This window comes from Schistocerca cancellata, chromosome 5 (assembly GCF_023864275.1).
Source record: "Schistocerca cancellata isolate TAMUIC-IGC-003103 chromosome 5, iqSchCanc2.1, whole genome shotgun sequence".
In the NCBI taxonomy this organism is placed as follows: Eukaryota; Metazoa; Arthropoda; class Insecta; order Orthoptera; family Acrididae; genus Schistocerca; species Schistocerca cancellata.
The window spans coordinates 700,993,676-701,012,036 of NC_064630.1; the positions used below are offsets into that span (position 1 = coordinate 700,993,676).

At 39.2% G+C, this 18,361-nt stretch overlaps 2 protein-coding genes across 2 annotated transcripts; both read left to right on the plus strand.

Annotated features, from left to right (window-relative positions):
- Positions 1-759: 759 nt before the first annotated feature.
- LOC126187906 (ubiquinol-cytochrome-c reductase complex assembly factor 2) lies at positions 760-11,341 on the plus strand. Its single transcript, XM_049929260.1, has 2 exons — positions 760-930; positions 11,071-11,341. The coding sequence occupies exons 1-2, from the start codon at positions 860-862 to the stop codon at positions 11,339-11,341; spliced, it is 342 nt and encodes a 113-aa protein (XP_049785217.1). The 5' UTR covers positions 760-859.
- An 11-nt stretch (positions 11,342-11,352) lies between these two features.
- Positions 11,353-12,576, plus strand: LOC126187905 (probable methyltransferase-like protein 15 homolog). Its single transcript, XM_049929259.1, has one exon. It carries the CDS (start codon positions 11,353-11,355, stop codon positions 12,439-12,441), a length of 1,089 nt encoding a protein of 362 aa, XP_049785216.1. The 3' UTR covers positions 12,442-12,576.
- The last annotated feature ends 5,785 nt before the right edge of the window (positions 12,577-18,361 follow it).

Below are 18,361 nucleotides of genomic sequence, written 5' to 3' on the forward strand. Positions count from 1 at the left end.
TTTTTTCATAAGATGTTCTCGTCTGCTACTCACTATGAATTTTCTACTTTTAAAACGAAACATTTGAATCATTAATATACATGTAGTTTGCAAGCGATTCCCGACGATATGGTTTAGTGAAGTGATGGTATACACCTCACAGGGTCCTTAGGAAACCTAAAAAAAAAGACAGATGTGGTATCTTCTTCTTGTTGCTGCTAGCAATTTATTGCGCTGCGCTACGTTCCCATTTGTAAAAACCGCTGTACAAACCAAAATAAATTACTACTATTCGCTTTAGCTTTCACGATCGCGCCGAAATCAACAGTTTAACTTACTGGCTGCTTGGCGCGCTACTGGCGCAGTGGGCAACAAAATCGAGGCGAAGTGTCGCGACTGTTACGTTAGACTGTGGAAGTATTATATTTTTAGTTTAAACGGGCAAGGAGTGTACCAATTAGCTATGTGTCAAGTTCATACCTATGATTCGTATTGACAGTAATTTTTTGTATAGCTGTTGCTACAGAAAAAAATATATCATTTTAGCACGTCTGAGTAATGCATTTGCACTTTTTTGCTACACGTTTTATGACATGCGCTCTTTTGTTAATACTGACAAATACTGACCAATATCACTTTCATTTGCTCCTTCATGCCTTATTTGAAATCTTTACCTCTTTGTTTGGAGAAAAGTACAATCTGTAAAATATAATTTCAGTCACTCGACCTCTCGGTTCTCGGAAAACCATCGATAGCTCGATCGCTATATTCTATCGAGAATTGGCGATTTGGCGTACTTCGAGTTGTTTATTTTGAAACAAGCTGGGTTGTGTAGTAAGTGAAATTATTGAACATTTATAAGGCATGACACATTGTTGGGATGGCAAATAACTATCGCAAATTTCTAAAGCTATTAGAAAGCTGGCCTGTGGACCCATCTAAAACTGAGCGGTCAGTACTTTCGTATTAAAAATCTGTAAGATGATGCCAAATTATTTACGTAACAAGTACACTTTTAGACATCCTTGTACTATCAATAGTGAAATTTTGTTATAATAGCGATACTCGCAAAAGAAACTGGCTGCCCTAAACTTTTTGTAATATTTACGCTACCGTTGCCCAATATGTATCTCATACGTATCACAAAAACATTCATCTACCTACCGGATTTGAGACTTCAGTTAATTGTAGTTTTTGTTTTGTATTTCTTCAGCGCAACAATGTTTCCCAACGATTTCGGTTTTCATTCTGGCTCTAAGAACGACACAAAAAGGAATGGTGACTTTTCTATATATGTTGGTAACGTTCGTGTGGGTCTTCTCATTGTTCGGGTTTTCAAATCTCTTTTAGCGCTAGTTGTGTATGCACAGTCATTGCAGCCGGCCGCAGTGGCCAGGGGTTCTAGGCGCTACAGTCTGGAACTGCGCGACCGCTACGGTCGCAGGTTCGAATCCTGCGTCGGACATGGATGTGCGTGATGTCTTTAGATTAGTTAGGTTTAAGTAGTTCTGATGTTAAGTCCCATAATGTTCAGAGCCATTTGAAGCCACAGTCATTACAAAACATGTTTGTTCATAGTCACTTCACTATTCCGTGAAGACTCAAACTCAAAAATATAAGGCAAGGAAACATCATTTCTTAAGCTTTAGGACAATAGGTTAAACCTCGACACCCAGTGTATCGCAACTAGCAATATGTAGCAAATATCTGAAAGACATTTTTCTCAATTATAAAAAAATACCATTTGTACAAATACTTGATATAAACATTTGAGTACTATAAAACTACCAGTGGCCTATAATCTGTGAACTTCATCTCAAATAGTTATCAAAATTATTCATTATTCTAGGTTGTAAATAGGCTTACATTTGGATTTTGCTATTTCAGTGCATATGGCTGGTGCTTCTTTATTGATTCTAGATATATAGCTGCTGGGAATTTACAGTATGAGTGACAAAAAGCTGTAAGACTCATATGTATCATATGGATATTTAAGATCATAGGGTGAAATAGTATGATTTTTTAAAAATAAATATTAGCTCCCTGTAAATCAGTGCACTTCTTTCATGTTTCATCATTTTATAAGATTATTACCAATTGGTTTATCACATATGTATTACAGCTTTAGAGATGGTGAAAATGTTTATTTTTCAGCAAGTATCTTCTTTTTGTGAGAGAATCTATACACTTACGTTATTATGTTTCATAGTCTGGAAGATAATTAACCAGAATGGTTAGTTAGTTAACATTGTGACTAGCTGCTCTTCTTACCTCTTGTTTTTAAGAGTCAGGTTTTTTTCTCTTTTCTGTAGGGGGGGGGGGGGGGGAGGGGGGGGGTAGCAACTACATATAGCTCACTGTATCAAATTCCATTTGCAATGTTAGAAATCTTCATCAGTCAGTCTTTATCACCATCTACTGTGATTATTCTGTTTAGTTTAGTATAATGAAAGAACTTATCCTTTGATGATTTATTAATGTAGTCTGTGCCTCATGTGTGATGTCATAAGAAGGAACATCACAGTGGCACTTTTAATTAGTTTCTCAAATGACAGCAGGTGTTATTGAGTAATAGTATTTTTTTGTGCCTCATTAGGAAAATGATAAAGTGTCAGGCTACAAATTGAAAGATCCATGGTTCGGTCCTCATTCTTTCGAAGAATTATTCATCACCCTTGATTGTGATTTGTGTATGTGAAAATGCCAGATTAACTGAAGCGTTCCATACCGCTTTAAAAAGTCATGACCAAACTGTTACCTCTCAATCTAATCACGTGAAAACTCACAACTAAACTTTCACCTTTCAACCTAACCTAAACGTCGGGAGGGATTACGGAAGTGTCTGATTCCACCCATTTATTTTGACCCATGACTTCATCAATATGGCGAGAATTGCTATTCTAAGCATCTCCAATGTGGCGACAATGATGTCACCACATACACATGTCAACGAACACGAAAATACATATAAATAAGACAATAACATCTCCCTCCTAAAATACAGTCAAACTAACGTGATAACTGCGGGAAACTGGGGGTTTTAGGGAGGGGACAAGCTAAATGCAACAGTAAAAAAACACAGCACGATCCCAAAACACACAAAATGATGAACAAAAACAATTAAAAAAATCTACGGGAATCAGACACTTCCCTTGACCTATATAGGCCAACCGCAGCTGACGATACCAAAACACCAATACCTACACATAAAACGAGGAAAATTAGAATCGGTCATTTTGCTTGACCTATATAGATCAACCATAGCTATTAACACGAAAAAACCAACACCTACAACTACAAAAAACAAAACCACACAGACACACACACACACACACAGAGGGCGCCATCAAACACAAGACAACATCTACAAACACATCTAACTCAAACTCCGCACCTTAATGACGTCACACACCTTAACATCTGTACGCCATGGGTCAAAGCAGACGGGTGGAATCGGATGCTTCCGTCGACCCCCTCGGGCTGTCATCACAGTCTACAATCGAAAAACTATTTGCATACATATGGTGTCACACGCCACAATGTCATTATACTACAGCTGAAGCTGACATCTGGCATTTTTAGGTTCAGTTGACCCAAATTAGTAAGCTGCACCAGAAGCAAACAAGGGAATAGCAAAGCAATGGTATTCAAATCGACATAAGCTGTATTTTCTTTTGACAAGCTATATGTTGCATAAGTTCAGAAATCACCATTCCTTTGAATGCAAATTTTGTCATAAAATAGCCTTTTTTAATTTCTTTATTTTTAATTTCTCGGTGAGATTATAGCTGTGGCACACAAGAATACGTTGATTAACCTGCATAATGAAATAGAGGGAACAACCCAGGTATATATTATAAAATAGAAGTGATGGAGAACAAGAAAAAAATATTAGCGTCAACACAAGGAAAATTAGTTGTGCAACAAGAACCAAGATAAGGTCATGTTAGGCATGAAGTTCCAATATACACAACAGAAATGGCAGGGTGAAGTAATACTGACATTTCTGATTTTGCACTATGTTCAACAGTTTACAGTAGCCACTGATGGAAATTATTTACAGGTCCTGTTTGTTCCTTGCAGCGGTAGACTTGTTGTTTTCAGAACAAATAAATCTGTTGTTATGATATTAATGTTAAAAAAACATTTGAAATGTTTGCAGCTATAAGTAAATATGTTTGATGCATTTTCTTCGTGATCATTAGATCTATCTTGTATCTCACTGTGTGACTGTGTCTTTTTGTAAACTAGTTTCTCATCCATTTCCTCCTCGTAAGTCTTGTCCATACACCTAGAGCTAAGATTTTCATTTATTTGTTCTGTTGATTCTACGCAGTTAATTATTGCAACTGAGTCAGTCCATATCAAATTAACCAGTTTTGGTAAATTCTTGGACTTTGATGTCGCAAATTTTTCTTGTTTTGGCAGTACCTATCCCATTAACAGCCAAATCTAACAGCTTTTCACAATGCAATTTTTTTTCCAAAATATGAAAAATTGTTAGATTTTCAAAATATTTTGAGAAATAAACATTAACTACATAACACTGCTGTGAAATAAATTAATCTTGCAAAAATGCAGTTTTTTATTCTTGAAATCATCCATTTAATGTACATGTAAGTTTCTTACATATTTCTGTTTTTCCTTTGATAAAGTTTGAAGATGGAGAAAGAAAGGGTTGAAGGGAAAATTAACTTTTAAATATAGTACTATACCACACTTAGCAGTTCATATTGCAAGAAATGGTTAACTATTAACAAGTATGGAATTTTTGTTTCAGCATTTATTGTATTGTTAAATGACATTTTTTTTATTTTTATTTATTTTTTTTTTTTTTTTTTTACATTGTAGCATTTACATATTTTATTGCTTGCATAATATATGACAGATACTTGCCTAAGACAAAAAAAGACTGGTTTCTGCTGGCAGTACTGCACAATAAAAAAACAGAAAATTTCTCAACTCATTCATCCACAAGACTGTTTACAAAATTGATGCACAGGGAGTTATTTTGCCGCAGCACATTGTAAAAGTGATTGTGATGGACTTGGTGGACACTGTCAGAAGATTTGCTCCTAAACCAAGTTTACTAAAGCCATTTGAAATTCAAATTACAACACCCAATAACTGTATGACTCTGTTCAGGAAACCATTCCTGGCATCCATTCTAAATTACGGCATCCATTCTAAATTACATACGGGTCCTAATTCAGTAGTTCACAAAACTATTCTAGGGACTCTCACTGCCTTCTCTTGTTCTGGTGTCTTATTTTCAGGCTTTGCCATTCAAAGTCTATGGTTTAATAACCATACTCTTTAAATGGTAAATCAAGCATGTAAGCCATTTCTAAACAGCAGACTTTCTCAGACGATTTGAGCATCACTGAGGTTGGATTTGTTACAGTTGCCTCAGACAACAGTGCCAGTTCTCAAAGTTGGTGGTAGGTTGGTTCCATTCTTGACAAGGACAGTGATTGTAAGAAGTTCAGTGTTAGTGTTCATCTTCCAAAGGGATGTGCAGCTTCATTTTTTATCCTTATTGAAACTGTGAAATATTGAAAGGCATGTGACCTTATTGTAGGCCTACCCTAAGGAAAGTAGAGTCCAGGATGTCTTACTGGAAGAGTTGATACATTGACCTTTGATGAAATCATAATTATTAGTATAAACAAAGCTTTGTTGAGTTTATTTACTTTATTTTTATCCTATGTATCAGAAAAACATCACTTAAAACTATTTTAACAAAAAATGCAGATGATGATCATTAGAGTCAGTCTTGTTAAGTTTATACTGTAAGATTAATAAATATAATTTATTTAATAGTAAGCCTAATATCTTGTCGTGTTTCCTGTAGGGACTTACTGATTTTTTGGTTTGTTACTGAGATATCTTAGTTCTTTTCAATAATATAATGACTTTAATTTTATACATTTTCTGTCAAGAAAAGTGAAGCACCTAAAAGGGAAGGAGGAAACGAAATAAAACTTCATGTGTTGAGAAGCAATGTGGCATTATTTCAGTGATTACAAAATTGAGTCAAATTTACAAAGCATTTGGCAGTGTGATCCCAGTCCTCAGTATGATGGTGCACCCCCTCTGGCTTGTATATATGCACTGGTTTGGTTGGGAGGGTATCATAAAGCCATCCTCTCCTGAAGCACTCTGGCCCACAACTATTGTAACAGGCCCTTGATATGCTGGACACGGGCACCGGAACAGAGTTGATGTCTGTGCTGATTCCACCATATTTTGTCGGAGACAGAATTTTGCTGGCTGCCTCAGCATTATGCAGACAGTTAATAGACACACGTGCCATGTTTGGATGAGCAAATGGCATCACTATACTGTTACATGAGAGATAGTATACGAGAGTGCAGGAGGTCTGTGACATACCATTGCGCCATCAGGGTTCCATGAATCACTGTCAGCCATGATCTGAAGTCACATCCCATGTCCCCCCACACTGTAACACCACTGCGCCTCTCCAAAACATTGGAATAAGGGGATCTTTCCCCAGGTCACCACTATACTTCCCAATGGTGGTCATTTGGGTTATTGCAGAACTGTAGTTTGTCACTGAACTTAATGTGACACCGTTCGTCAGCAGTCTGTGCTTCCCTATCAGGGACCCACACCAAAAGCAAGTTTTTGTGTTGTGTTAACTGCAGCCTATGCATGGGATGGTAGTTCCCAAGTCTGGCTGCTCCTAGTCTCTGACCATTGGTGCAGGATGACACGTAATGTTGCAGGGAGTGTATCACTTGTTCTCAGGTGGCAGGTACAGAAGTGAAGGGGTTACAATGTTCTTAGAGCACAGTATGGTGATCATATGTTGTGGTGGTCGGACGTGGTCCTCTGGAACCTTGATGACGGTATCTGCCCTTACTCTTCCATGAAATCCAACATTAAGCCACTGTCACATCTGAATGCCCTACAAATCTGGAAATCGCATAACTCGACAAGTGAGCTGAACAGACCCCCACAGTGAGGTCCCTTACAAGCTCTGTCGATAGTTGATAATGCTGTGTCACACTTGTATCTCTTGTTTGCTTCACAGTGATCACTCAACAGCTGGCACTGTTTATGCTCCTTATATATCCTATCAAGCCTGGTAACAACACAAATGCACTGTTGTGGCAGTTCTATTTGTTGCAGAAAATTGCCGCTCCACTCAGTTATATACTGACTGATTATGTGTATTTGGTCAAAGTTATATTGACATCCAACCATATGTTCTGTATGATTTACTTTTATTTGTCAGGCAATGTATCTTAGAAACCCATTTATTCTCCATCTAAGAAATGAAACCAATTTTTATAAACACACATACAGAAAACTCATTTTTTTAGAAAGTACAAAGGGAATGTTTTTAGATTTTGCAAAATCTGAATTAATATTGCTGCTTGTGTCTGTGTATGTGTGGATGGATATGTGTGTGTGTGCGCGAGTGTATACCTGTCCTTTTTTCCCCCTAAGGTAAGTCTTTCCGCTCCCGGGATTGGAATGACTCCTTGCCCTCTCCCTTAAAACCCATATCCTTTTGTCTTTCCTTCTCCTTCCCTCTTTCCTGACGAGGCAACCGTTGGTTGCGAAAGCTAGAACTTTGTGTGTATGTTTGTGTGTCTATCGACCTGCCAGCGCTTTTGTTTGGTAAGTCTCATCATCTTTCTTTTTAAATATATATTTCCCATGTGGAATGTTTCCCTCTATTATATATATATATATATATATATATATATATATATATATATATATATATAAAAACAAAGATGATGTGACTTACCAAACGAAAGTGCTGGCAGGTCGACAGATCTGTGTATGTGTGGATGGATATGTGTGTGTGTGCGAGTGTATACCTGTCCTTTTTTCCCCCTAAGGTAAGTCTTTCCGCTCCCGGGATTGGAATGACTCCTTACCCTCTCCCTTAAAACCCATATCCTTTTGTCTTTCCTTCTCCTTCCCTCTTTCCTGACGAGGCAACCGTTGGTTGCGAAAGCTTGGATTTTGTGTGTATGTTTGTGTTTGTTTGTGTGTCTGTCGACCTGCCAGCACTTTCGTTTGGTAAGTCACATCATCTTTGTTTTTAAATATATTTTTCCTTCGTGGAATGTTTCCTTCTATTATAACTATATATATATATATATATATATATATATATATATATATATATATATAACAGAGGGAAACATTCCACGTGGGAAAAATACATTTAAAAAGAAAGATGACGAGACCCACCAAACAAAAGCGCCGGCAGGCCGATAGACACACAAACGAACACAAACACACACACACAAAATTCCAGCCCTCGCAACCAACGGTTGCCTCGTCAGGAAAGAGGGAAGGAGAAGGAAAGACAAAAGGATATCCTTTTGTCTTTCCTTCTCCTTCCCTCTTTCCTGAAGAGGCAACCGTTGGTTGCGAGGGCTGGAATTTTGTGTGTGTGTTTGTGTGTCTATCGGCCTGCTGGCGCTTTTGTTTGGTGGGTCTCGTCATCTTTCTTTTTAAATATATATATATTTAGTTCAGTAAAATAAAGCTAATGTTACAGCATTACTGTGTCATATGTGGCAGTCAAATGAAGAACAAACAACTGCCACAACGAAACCATGAAATGATCAGACATGTCAAGACATCTCTCAGGGAAACGAGACAATCAGTTCCGCATAGAACCCGATTGGTCATTGACGGATCCACACCCACTTGTGCACTTCCTTGCCCGACAGAAACAGACGACCATGCATGTCTTTCTTCAGGTTGCCAAAGATGTGAGAATCACACAGTGAAAGCTCCAGGCTGTACGTATGATGTTGCAGTGTTTCCCAACCTGATCACCAAAGCAGATCCTTCGACCAATTGGCATTGTGGGGGCTGGTGTTATCATGCAGCAGGGTGAATCCAGCCAACAGCATTCCTAATTGTTTTGATGTCATGGCATGTCGCAGTTTGTGCAAAGTGTCTTCATAGCACTTGGCTTCAATTGTGGTTCCATGCTCGAGAAATAGACAAAGGGCCCCTGCAATCGAAGGAGGAGGTCATGGTGACCTCATTGAATCTGATGTGAACAGCTATGGATATCTTGGTGGGGGGGGGGGGGGGGGGGGATATGGAAACATTCCATTGTTGATATGTAATTCCTGGCAGATTAAAACTGTGTGCCAGACCGAGACTCGAACTCGGGACCTTTGCCTTTCACGGGAAAGTGCTCTACCATCTGAGATACCGAAGCACAACTCACGACCCGTCCTCACAGCTTCAATTCTGCCAGTATCTCGTCTCCTACCTTCCATTGTTGACTTGCCATTTGCCCTCTAGCTGTTGGACGGAGCCATCCTGTTGCATGATAACATCTCCCCCCAAACTGCCAATTGTATGAGGGCTATGCTTCAGAAATTTGGTTGTAAAACATTGCAACATCCTCTGTTCAGAAAGGATCTTTCACCATGTGATTTTCACGTCTTTAGTAACCCGAAGAAAGGGATGCTTGGACATAGACTTTGGTCAGGTGGGGAAGTACAAGAGTGTGTGCATTTTTTGATCCATTAGCGGGTGACTGTGTTTTATGAAACAGGAATTGATCATCTTGTCTCCCAGTGGGGTAAATATTTTAACACTTTTGGAGATTACTTTTGAATGGAACTATTCCATGGTCCCACTGTGGTGGGCGCTTTCAGTTGGCAGACCCTCATACATATAAATGTAAAGCTTCAACCAATACATTTACAGTGACATCAGTTTCACCTCCCTAACATCAATAGTTTTGAACTTGCTCTGTTTCATGCACTACCAGATAAATGAGCAAATTTTATTTCTTGAAATCTGAAAAAGAAACTGATCTATGCATAAAAAAGTATAAAATTTTGTGCGTTTTATTTACTCTGCGGGTACATAAATAGCAAATCAAAATATCCGACTTGACTATGTCCAAAGCTTTGCTTGAGTTGATATGAATTGACCCTACTGTGAATTTGAATCTCAGCTGTGGTCGTCATGACCTATTTATTACTTCATAATCCTACTTTCTCTTCTGACCGAGATTGACAGAGTTGGCAGGAAGTTTAACACACTGTACTCTTATTCAGGAGGGGTGATGTTATTTTCGTGTCTCGCCATCCATATTTATGTTTTTAGTAATGTGCCTAAATTGCTAAAGATAGTTTCCAGGATGTTCCCTTTGAAAAGCCTGCTGCCAATTTCCTTCCCCATCCTTCTTCAATCCAAGCTTTTGCTTTGTCACCAATGACTTCATCACCAACATGGCTTAAAATTAATTTTTTGTTTGCTATAGACCATCAGCAACATATAGTCACTTAAGTATTTTCCATCTGCTTTGTTGGATGATGCAGACATCAACAAGCATGATTGCAAGAGATCAGCAATATAATTTTTGGGTTGAGGAAGCAGAAGGATAGGCCACTGACAAAGTCAGTGTGTCAGCATTAAAAAATCAAGATCGTGACTTTTTTACTCCCATGAATTATGAATGATTAATTTATTCCCAAAGACCGTGTGCTTAATTTAATTTCTACTTTGATATAAGGAAACATTTGCATGAAATAGTTTATCTGAAGTAGGCCCTAGCTTGATTTGTGACAAAGACAGATGTTGGATACTTCTCATAACAATGTACCTGTTGACACAGTCATCACTGCAGGCTGCTTTTAGACCGATTATCCCAAAATGTTATGCAAATTGAAGTGCCAGGATCACAGCTCATTCTCAAGCAGTCATTCCTGCTATCATGGTGGAGTGCAGTATCATCGCTGATCATAGCCAAGCTATCCGTATTCCCCAGATTTGACCCTTCGTGACTTTTGGAAAAAAAGGGTGCAGTTATAAGACAAGAGATACCATAAAGAAATTATTATCAGTTGTACACTCAGGGGTCCTGAAAGATCAGTTTTGCCCATGCTACAGAGGCTGAAATTCCGTAAAGATTAGGGATTATTTAAAAGTAGTTTATATCTATCTAGTATCTGTTTTGATAAAAGATTTTTCATGCTAATCTATGATCTTTATCATATTTCGTAACTTGTCCTCTGCATTACATAATGAATTATTTAGTTTAACAAAATAAATCCTCTTTTGCTCCAGTGACATTGGATTTCATCTTAGAGAAAGAGTAAAAAAGGCGTTTACTGCTGGAGAATTGTTTCAAGGAGATGAAGAAAAGTGTGCCAGAGAGCACGCGAGCTTGAAAAGACTAGCTGATAATGTATATGGGAAGTTATACAAACGAACAATTTCATCTTCTGCCACTGGATTGACTGCAGAACAGTGCAACTCTGTGTTGTCAAGTGAATTTCTTGACTTGTTACAAAAAGAAAATCGTAGTATCTTCTCAAGACTATTTAGGGGAAAGTGATTCTGTAAACAATGTATTTCAGACCAGTGTACTGTTATTTGAACTCTAGATGCTGTGATATTGCTAGAAGATACAGTCAAGTATGCAACACCACTGCAAACAATGTTCATCACATCCCAGTAATGAAAAATGAAGTTATTGACTGCTTCCAACCAAAGGAAAACCAGTTGTACATAGACATGACTTTTGGTGCTGGAGGACATGCTGAACAACTGCTAAACTGTGCTCCCAACTTGAGAGTATTTGCATTGGATAGAGATCCAGTAGCCTTTGAGATGGCTAAAAACTTGTCCATGAAGTATCCCGATCAGTTGGTACCTTTATTGGGAAAATTTAGTGAACTTCCAAAACTTCTTAAGAGACATGGAATACAACAAAACATGGTTGATGGGATTTTATTTGACCTAGGTTGCTCCTCAATGCAGTTTGATACTGCCGAAAGGGGTTTCTCAATAAGTAAGGATGGTCCACTAGACATGAGAATGGATGGCACTCGTTTTCCTTCCACCCCTACGGCTGCAGATGTTTTAGCTCAGATCGATGAACCTGATTTAGCAAAGGTATTGAAGATCTACGGAGAAGAGAAGCAAGCTAAGAAGATAGCAAGAGCTGTTATAGAGTCTCGGTATCAGTTTGTTAGACTGAAGACAACAAAAGACTTGAGTGATCTTGTGGCATCTGTGTGCAATGAAGAACATAGACTTGATAAACTTCAAAGGCCTTCCCATGCAGCTACAAAAACGTTCCAGGCTTTAAGGATATTTGTAAATAATGAAATCAATGAGTTAAATTATAGTTTAATTTTGGCTCACAGGTACTTGAAAGTTGGAGGTAAAATTGTAACACTTTCATTTCATTCACTGGAAGATCGTATTGTAAAGAGGCATCTCTGTGGCAATGTTATAGGAAATGCTATAAATCCTTTACCTCTTAAATATACTGATCACTCTTTGTGGTATAATAGAGATGATGTTGACAGTTTGTTACATAGCAATTGGAAACTTCTTCATAAGCATGTTCTAGTACCAGCCACAGAAGAAGTGGAAACTAACCCAAGAAGTCGTTCTGCCAAACTTAGATGTGCTGTAAAGATCAGTTAAAGCTAATTGTGATGAAATAGAAACATGCAATAAGTCTGTACCCCATGTGTAAAGGACAAAATGTTTAAAACAATATTCTGTTTTCAAATGTGAAAATATGTAAATTAATGTGTAATAAAGAGTGTCATTATATAACTGCTGTAATTTCTTTACCTGCCTTATCCCAACTTTGCAGTAGATAGAGAACCATCAGCATGTATGTTCTTAATAAGTGACATATTTCCAGTGCTTATTTGGTTATAACTCAATGAAAATTTTTAGTTTATTCATTTGACTGGCGCAGATGCTATAGTAATATCATTAGTACAGATTCATATATTAGGTAATTAATATTAAAACTGGCTTAAGACTTTAAAAATTCCTTACTTTTCTCTGTGGAAAGTGAAAAAGTAGATCTGTGTAAAAATTAGTGTCACTTGTTTAAGAAATTCAAAATATAAATGTTATACAACTGTAAAATGGTGGTGGCCATATATAAAAATTTCATTAGCTATACACTTAGAACTAGAAGTTAAGGAAATGTAATTCCACTCTTGCACAAAAAATGGACAGCTGTATTTTGAACCAATTTATTAAGTAACTATCGATTTTGTGGCTTCCATCATTAGGTGCACATCTGAGCAACAAGAAATAAATAATGATAGTTATTGAAGCCCTATACACCAAAGTGATACCAGAGCCTTAAGCAACTAATTATGAGAACAGATGAAAACACAAGTGTACTTAAAACATTAAAACATGGTGGAGAATACAGAAGGCCCAACCATCATAGTTAAAACCATAATGCCCGTTGGGTGGATAGTCAGTGGATAAAAATATGGGCGACAGAAAACATGTTATGTAACAAGGATGTGTCTATAACCAAAGAGCAGAACTGAGGCACCAGACCAAAAACAATGTATCGTCAAGGCAAGAAGCAGAAAGCTTATCAGCAAGTCAGCACAACACAGAGCCACCCAGGTGAGCCGCATCAACCATCAATCACCCAAGCACGACTAACATCCCATCCTCACAGGTTTGCTTCTGCCAGTATCTCGTCTCCTACGTTCCAAACTTTACAGAAGGTCTCCTGCAAACCCTGCAGAACTAGCACTCCTGAAAGAAAGTATATTGCGGAAACATGGCTTAGCCACAGCTTGGGGGATGTTTCCAGAATGAGATTTTCACTCTGCAGTGGAGTGGATATGAAATTTCCTGGCAGATTAAAACTGTGTGCCGGACCGAGACTCGAACTCAGGACCTTTGCCTTTTGCGGGCAAGTGCTCTACCAACTGAGTTGAGTAACTGATCACCCAGATGAACCAAGGGGCTAGCAACAATGTCTCCTCAACAACCATTCAGCGAACATTGCTGCAAATGCGCCTCCACAACAGTCACCTGCTGCATGTACACGTGCCAAGTGCTGTTCATTGGCAACGAAAACTGGAATTTGCACACCAGTATCACAACTGGAGGCCCACTGAGTGGTGACAGATGTAACTGTCCAGATGAATCACACTTTGTGCTCCTTCAGACAAATGGCCATTGGTGTGTATGGCGTGAAGTGTGTGAAAGCTAATACTCTGCCACCAGGAAGGAGCATTATGGTCTGTGGAATGTTTTCGTGGCATTCCATCTACATGTACATTTATACTCCGCAAGCCATCCAACGGTGTGTGGCGGAGCGGAGGGCACTTTACGCGCCACTGTCATTACCTCCCTTTTCTGTTCCAGTCGCGTATTGTTCGCAGGAAGAACGACTGTCTGAAAGCCTCCGTGCACACTCGAATCTCTTTAATTTTACATTCGTGATCTCCTCGGGAGGTATAAGTAGGGGGAAGCAATATTTTCGATACCTAATCCAGAAACGCACCCTCTCGAAACCTGGCGAGCAAGCTACACCATGAGGCAGAGCGCCTCTCTTGCAGAGTCTGCCACTTGAGTTTGCTAAACATCTCCGTAACGCTATCACGGTTACCAAATAACTCTGTAACGAAACACACCGCTCTTCTTTGGATCGTCTCTATCTCCTCCGTCAACCCGATCTGGTACGGATCCCACACTGATGAGCAATACTCAAGTATAGGTCGAACAAGTGGTTTGTAAGCCACCTCCTTTGTTGATGGACTACATTTTCTAAGGGCTCTCCCAATGAATCTCAACCTGGTACCCGCCTTACCAACAATTAATTTTATATGATCATTCCACTTCAATTCATTCCGCACACATACTCCCAGATATTTTACAGAAGTAACTGCTACCAGTGTTTGTTCCGCTATCATATAATCATACAATAAAGGATCCTTCTTTCTATGTATTCGCAATACATTACATTTGTCTATGTTGAGGGTCAGTTGCCACTCCCTGCACCAAGTGCCTATCCGCTGCAGATCATCTTGCATTTCGCTACAATTTTCTGATGCTGCAACTTCTCAGTATACTACAGTATCATCCGCGAAAAGCCGCATGGAACTTCCGACACTATCTACTAGGTCATTTATATATATTGTGAAAAGCAATGGTCCCATAACATTCCCCTGTGGCATGCCAGAGGTTACTTTAACGTCTGTAGACGTCTCTCCATTGATAACAACATGCTGTGTTCTGTTTGCTAAAAACTCTTCATCCAGCCACACTGCTGGTCTGATATTCCGTAGGCTCTTACTTTGTTTATCAGGTGACAGTGTGGAACTGTATCGAATGCCTTCCGGAAGTCAAGGAAAATAGCATCTACCTAGGAGCCTATATCTAATATTTTCTGGGTCTCATGAACAAATAAAGCAAGTCGGGTCTCACACGATCGCTGTTTCCGGAATCCATGTTGATTCCTACAGAGTAGATTCTGGGTTTCCAAAAACGACATGATACACGAGCAAAAAACATGTTCTAAAATTCTTCAACAGATCGACGTCAGAGATATAGGTCTATAGTTTTGCGCATCTGCTTGACGACTCTTCTTGAAGACTGGGACTACCTGTGCTCTTTTCCAATCATATGGAACTTTCCGTTCCTCTAGAGACTTGCGGTACACGGCTGTTAGAAGGGGGGGCAAGTTCTTTCGCGTACTCTGTGTAGAATCGAATTGGTATCCTGTCAGGTCCAGTGGACTTTCCCCTGTTGAGTGATTCCAGTTGCTTTTCTATTCCTTGTACACTTATTTCGATGTCAGCTATTTTTTCGTTTGTGCGAGGATTTAGAGAAGGAACTGCAGATGTGGTCTTCCTCTGTGAAACAGCTTTGGAAAAACGTGTTTAGTATTTCAGCTTTACGCGTGTCATCCTCTGTTTCAATGCCATCATCATCCCGGAGTATCTGGATATGCTGTTTCGAGCCACTTACTGATTTAACGTAAGACCAGAACTTCCTAGGATTTTCTGTCAATTCGGTACATAGAATTTTACTTTCGAATTCACTGAACGCTTCATGCATAGCCCTCCTTATGCTAACTTTAACATCGTTTAGCTTCTGTTTGTCTGAGAGGTTTTGGCTGCGTTTACACTTGGAGTGAAGCTCTCTTTGCTTTCGCAGTAGTTTCCTAACTTTGTTGTTGAACCACGGTGGGTTTTTCCCGTTCCTCAGAGTTTTACTCGGCACGTACCTGTCTAAAACGCATTTTACGATTGCCTTGAACTTTTTCCATAAACACTCAACATTGTCAGTGTCGGAACAAAAATTTTCGTTTTGATCTGTTAGGTAGTCTGAAATCTGCCTTCTATTACCCTTGCTAAACAGATAAACCTTTTTTTTTATTACTATTAACTTTCATATTCAGGGATGCTGCAATGGCCTTATGATCACTGATTCCCTGTTCTGCACTTACAGAGTCGAAAAGTTCGGGTCTTTTTGTTATCAGTAGGTCCAAGACGTTATCTCCACGAGTCGGTTCTCTGTTTAATTGCTCGAGGTAATTTTCGGATAGTGCACTCAGTATAATGTCACTCGATGCTCTGTCCCTACCACCCGTTCTAAACATCTGAGTGTCTCAGTCTATATCTGGTAAATTGAAATCTCCACCTAAGACTATAACATGCTGAGAAAATTTATGTGAAATGTATTCCAAATTTTCTCTCAGTTGTTCTGCCACTAATGCTGCTGAGTCGGGAGGTCGATAAAAGGAGCCAACTATTAACCTAGCTTGGTTGCTGAGTGTAACCTCCACCCATAATAATTCCCTGGGTTGTCCCATCATTCTGGAAGGCTCAGTGGGCCAACACAAGTATGCATCTTCCCTTGGGGACCATATCTATCCAGAAATGGAATTTATCAATGAAAATAATTTTTGAACATATAATATAACTGGATAAATAAAAAATCTACTCACCAAGTGGCGGCAGGAGAAACACATTTATAGGTATTAAAGTATATAAAATGTATTAATCAGCTGCACTGGCAACGCTGTGACTTCCTAGAATCATGCCATGAAATGAGGTATATTTTTGTCTGACATTTTTCCCGCCAAATTTAAAACAGCTTTTCATTGTCCTCCCAACCTCCGCAATATCCTTGTCAGACCCTAGGCTCTTTCCGCACCCATTTCCCTACTCTGTGGCTTCAGTCCCTGTGACTGTCCCTGCCATAAGACTTGCCCTACGCACCCTTCTTCCACCATTATACCATATCTGTAACTGGCAAAACACATACTATCAAAAGGGATATTTACCTTTGAAATGACTCATGCCAAATACCAGCTGTTGTGAAAACATTGTTCGGCCTTGCACATCAGCTTGATTACCACTAAGTTATCCTTTATAGGAATAGGCAGAGGGTGTACATTGGCAACACACAATATCCTGTTACAGAGCATGCTCTACAACTTAACTGTCATTATGTCAATGCCTGTTTCACTACACACGGATTGTTCACCCAGACACCAGTTTCCGGAGGTGTGAACTAGTGTTATAACAAGTCCTTAGTTCTCGCCTCCCACCTGGCCTTAATTTATGTTAATTTTTTTGGTCTCTGCATTTCTTCACAGTAACTATTCCTTTCTTTACTCCCATTTAGTTTTCTACATCTTTCATTTTCTGACCTGTCTTATTTTCCCTGCCTGCTCTCTGCCATCCCCCCCCCCCCCTCCCACCTCTATCACATGCAGTACACTTAGCTTCCCACTCTTATTAACTCATGCACCATGTTTTTGCAGTAATCTCTGTCTTAGGTGCTACCCTATCTTCTACCTTTAAGCTCTCAGGTTTTCATATCTCATCTGGTGCAGTCCCCAACAAACAGTATATTCTCCTCATCCCGCCTGGTAAATCTCCTCTGATCTGGTGTTATGGGTGATTTTTCAAAACTCTCCTCATTACCTAAACCTCATAAGATTTTTTTCTTCACCCTCTTGCTTCTGCTTCAACCTTTCTGCCAGGAGGAGGATCCACTGGCTCCGAAAGTTTGCAAATTTTAATATCTTTATATTTGTGTTTTCCTGCCGCCACTTGGTGAGAAGCCTTTTCCGTTTATCCAATTACATTATATTTCCAACAGGGAATTTATTTTTCCTTGGCACTATAGCACCTACCAGCAGGACAATGCAACGTACCAGACAGCTCGCAGTCTACATGCATGGTTCTAAGAGCCCCAGGATGAGTTTACAATACTCCCTTTGGCACCAAACTCTCTGGATTTAAACTGAGAATCTGTGGGACCACCTAATTGGGCTGTTTGTGCCATGGATCGTCAGCCGAGAAACCTAGCACTCCACATACCTCTTGATACCTTCCAGAACCTCATAGATTCTCAGTCCATGCTGCAAAATGTGGGTATTCAGGCTTTTGACACTTGGTCACATTAATGTGACTGGACAGCGTAGTCTGAAAATAGAGATGATAATGTTTATTTCATTCTGAAGTAAGTGTAGTTGGTACCAAATTTGTTGTGCAGTGGTTTCATAAATGTTAGAAAAATGATCAGAGTAACACTTTAGTTGGTAAATCATAAAGCA

What these genes read in the sequence shown, in the direction of transcription:
- LOC126187906 (XM_049929260.1), top strand. Translation starts at nt 860, where the DNA reads ATGGCAAATAACTATCGCAAATTTCTAAAGCTATTAGAAAGCTGGCCT. An exon ending in GACCCATCTAAAACTGAGCG is followed by an intron (nt 931 to 11,070) that starts GTCAGTACTTTC and finishes CTTTTGCTCCAG; the next exon opens with TGACATTGGATTTCATCTTA.
- LOC126187905 (XM_049929259.1), top strand. Translation starts at nt 11,353, where the DNA reads ATGTATTTCAGACCAGTGTACTGTTATTTGAACTCTAGATGCTGTGAT.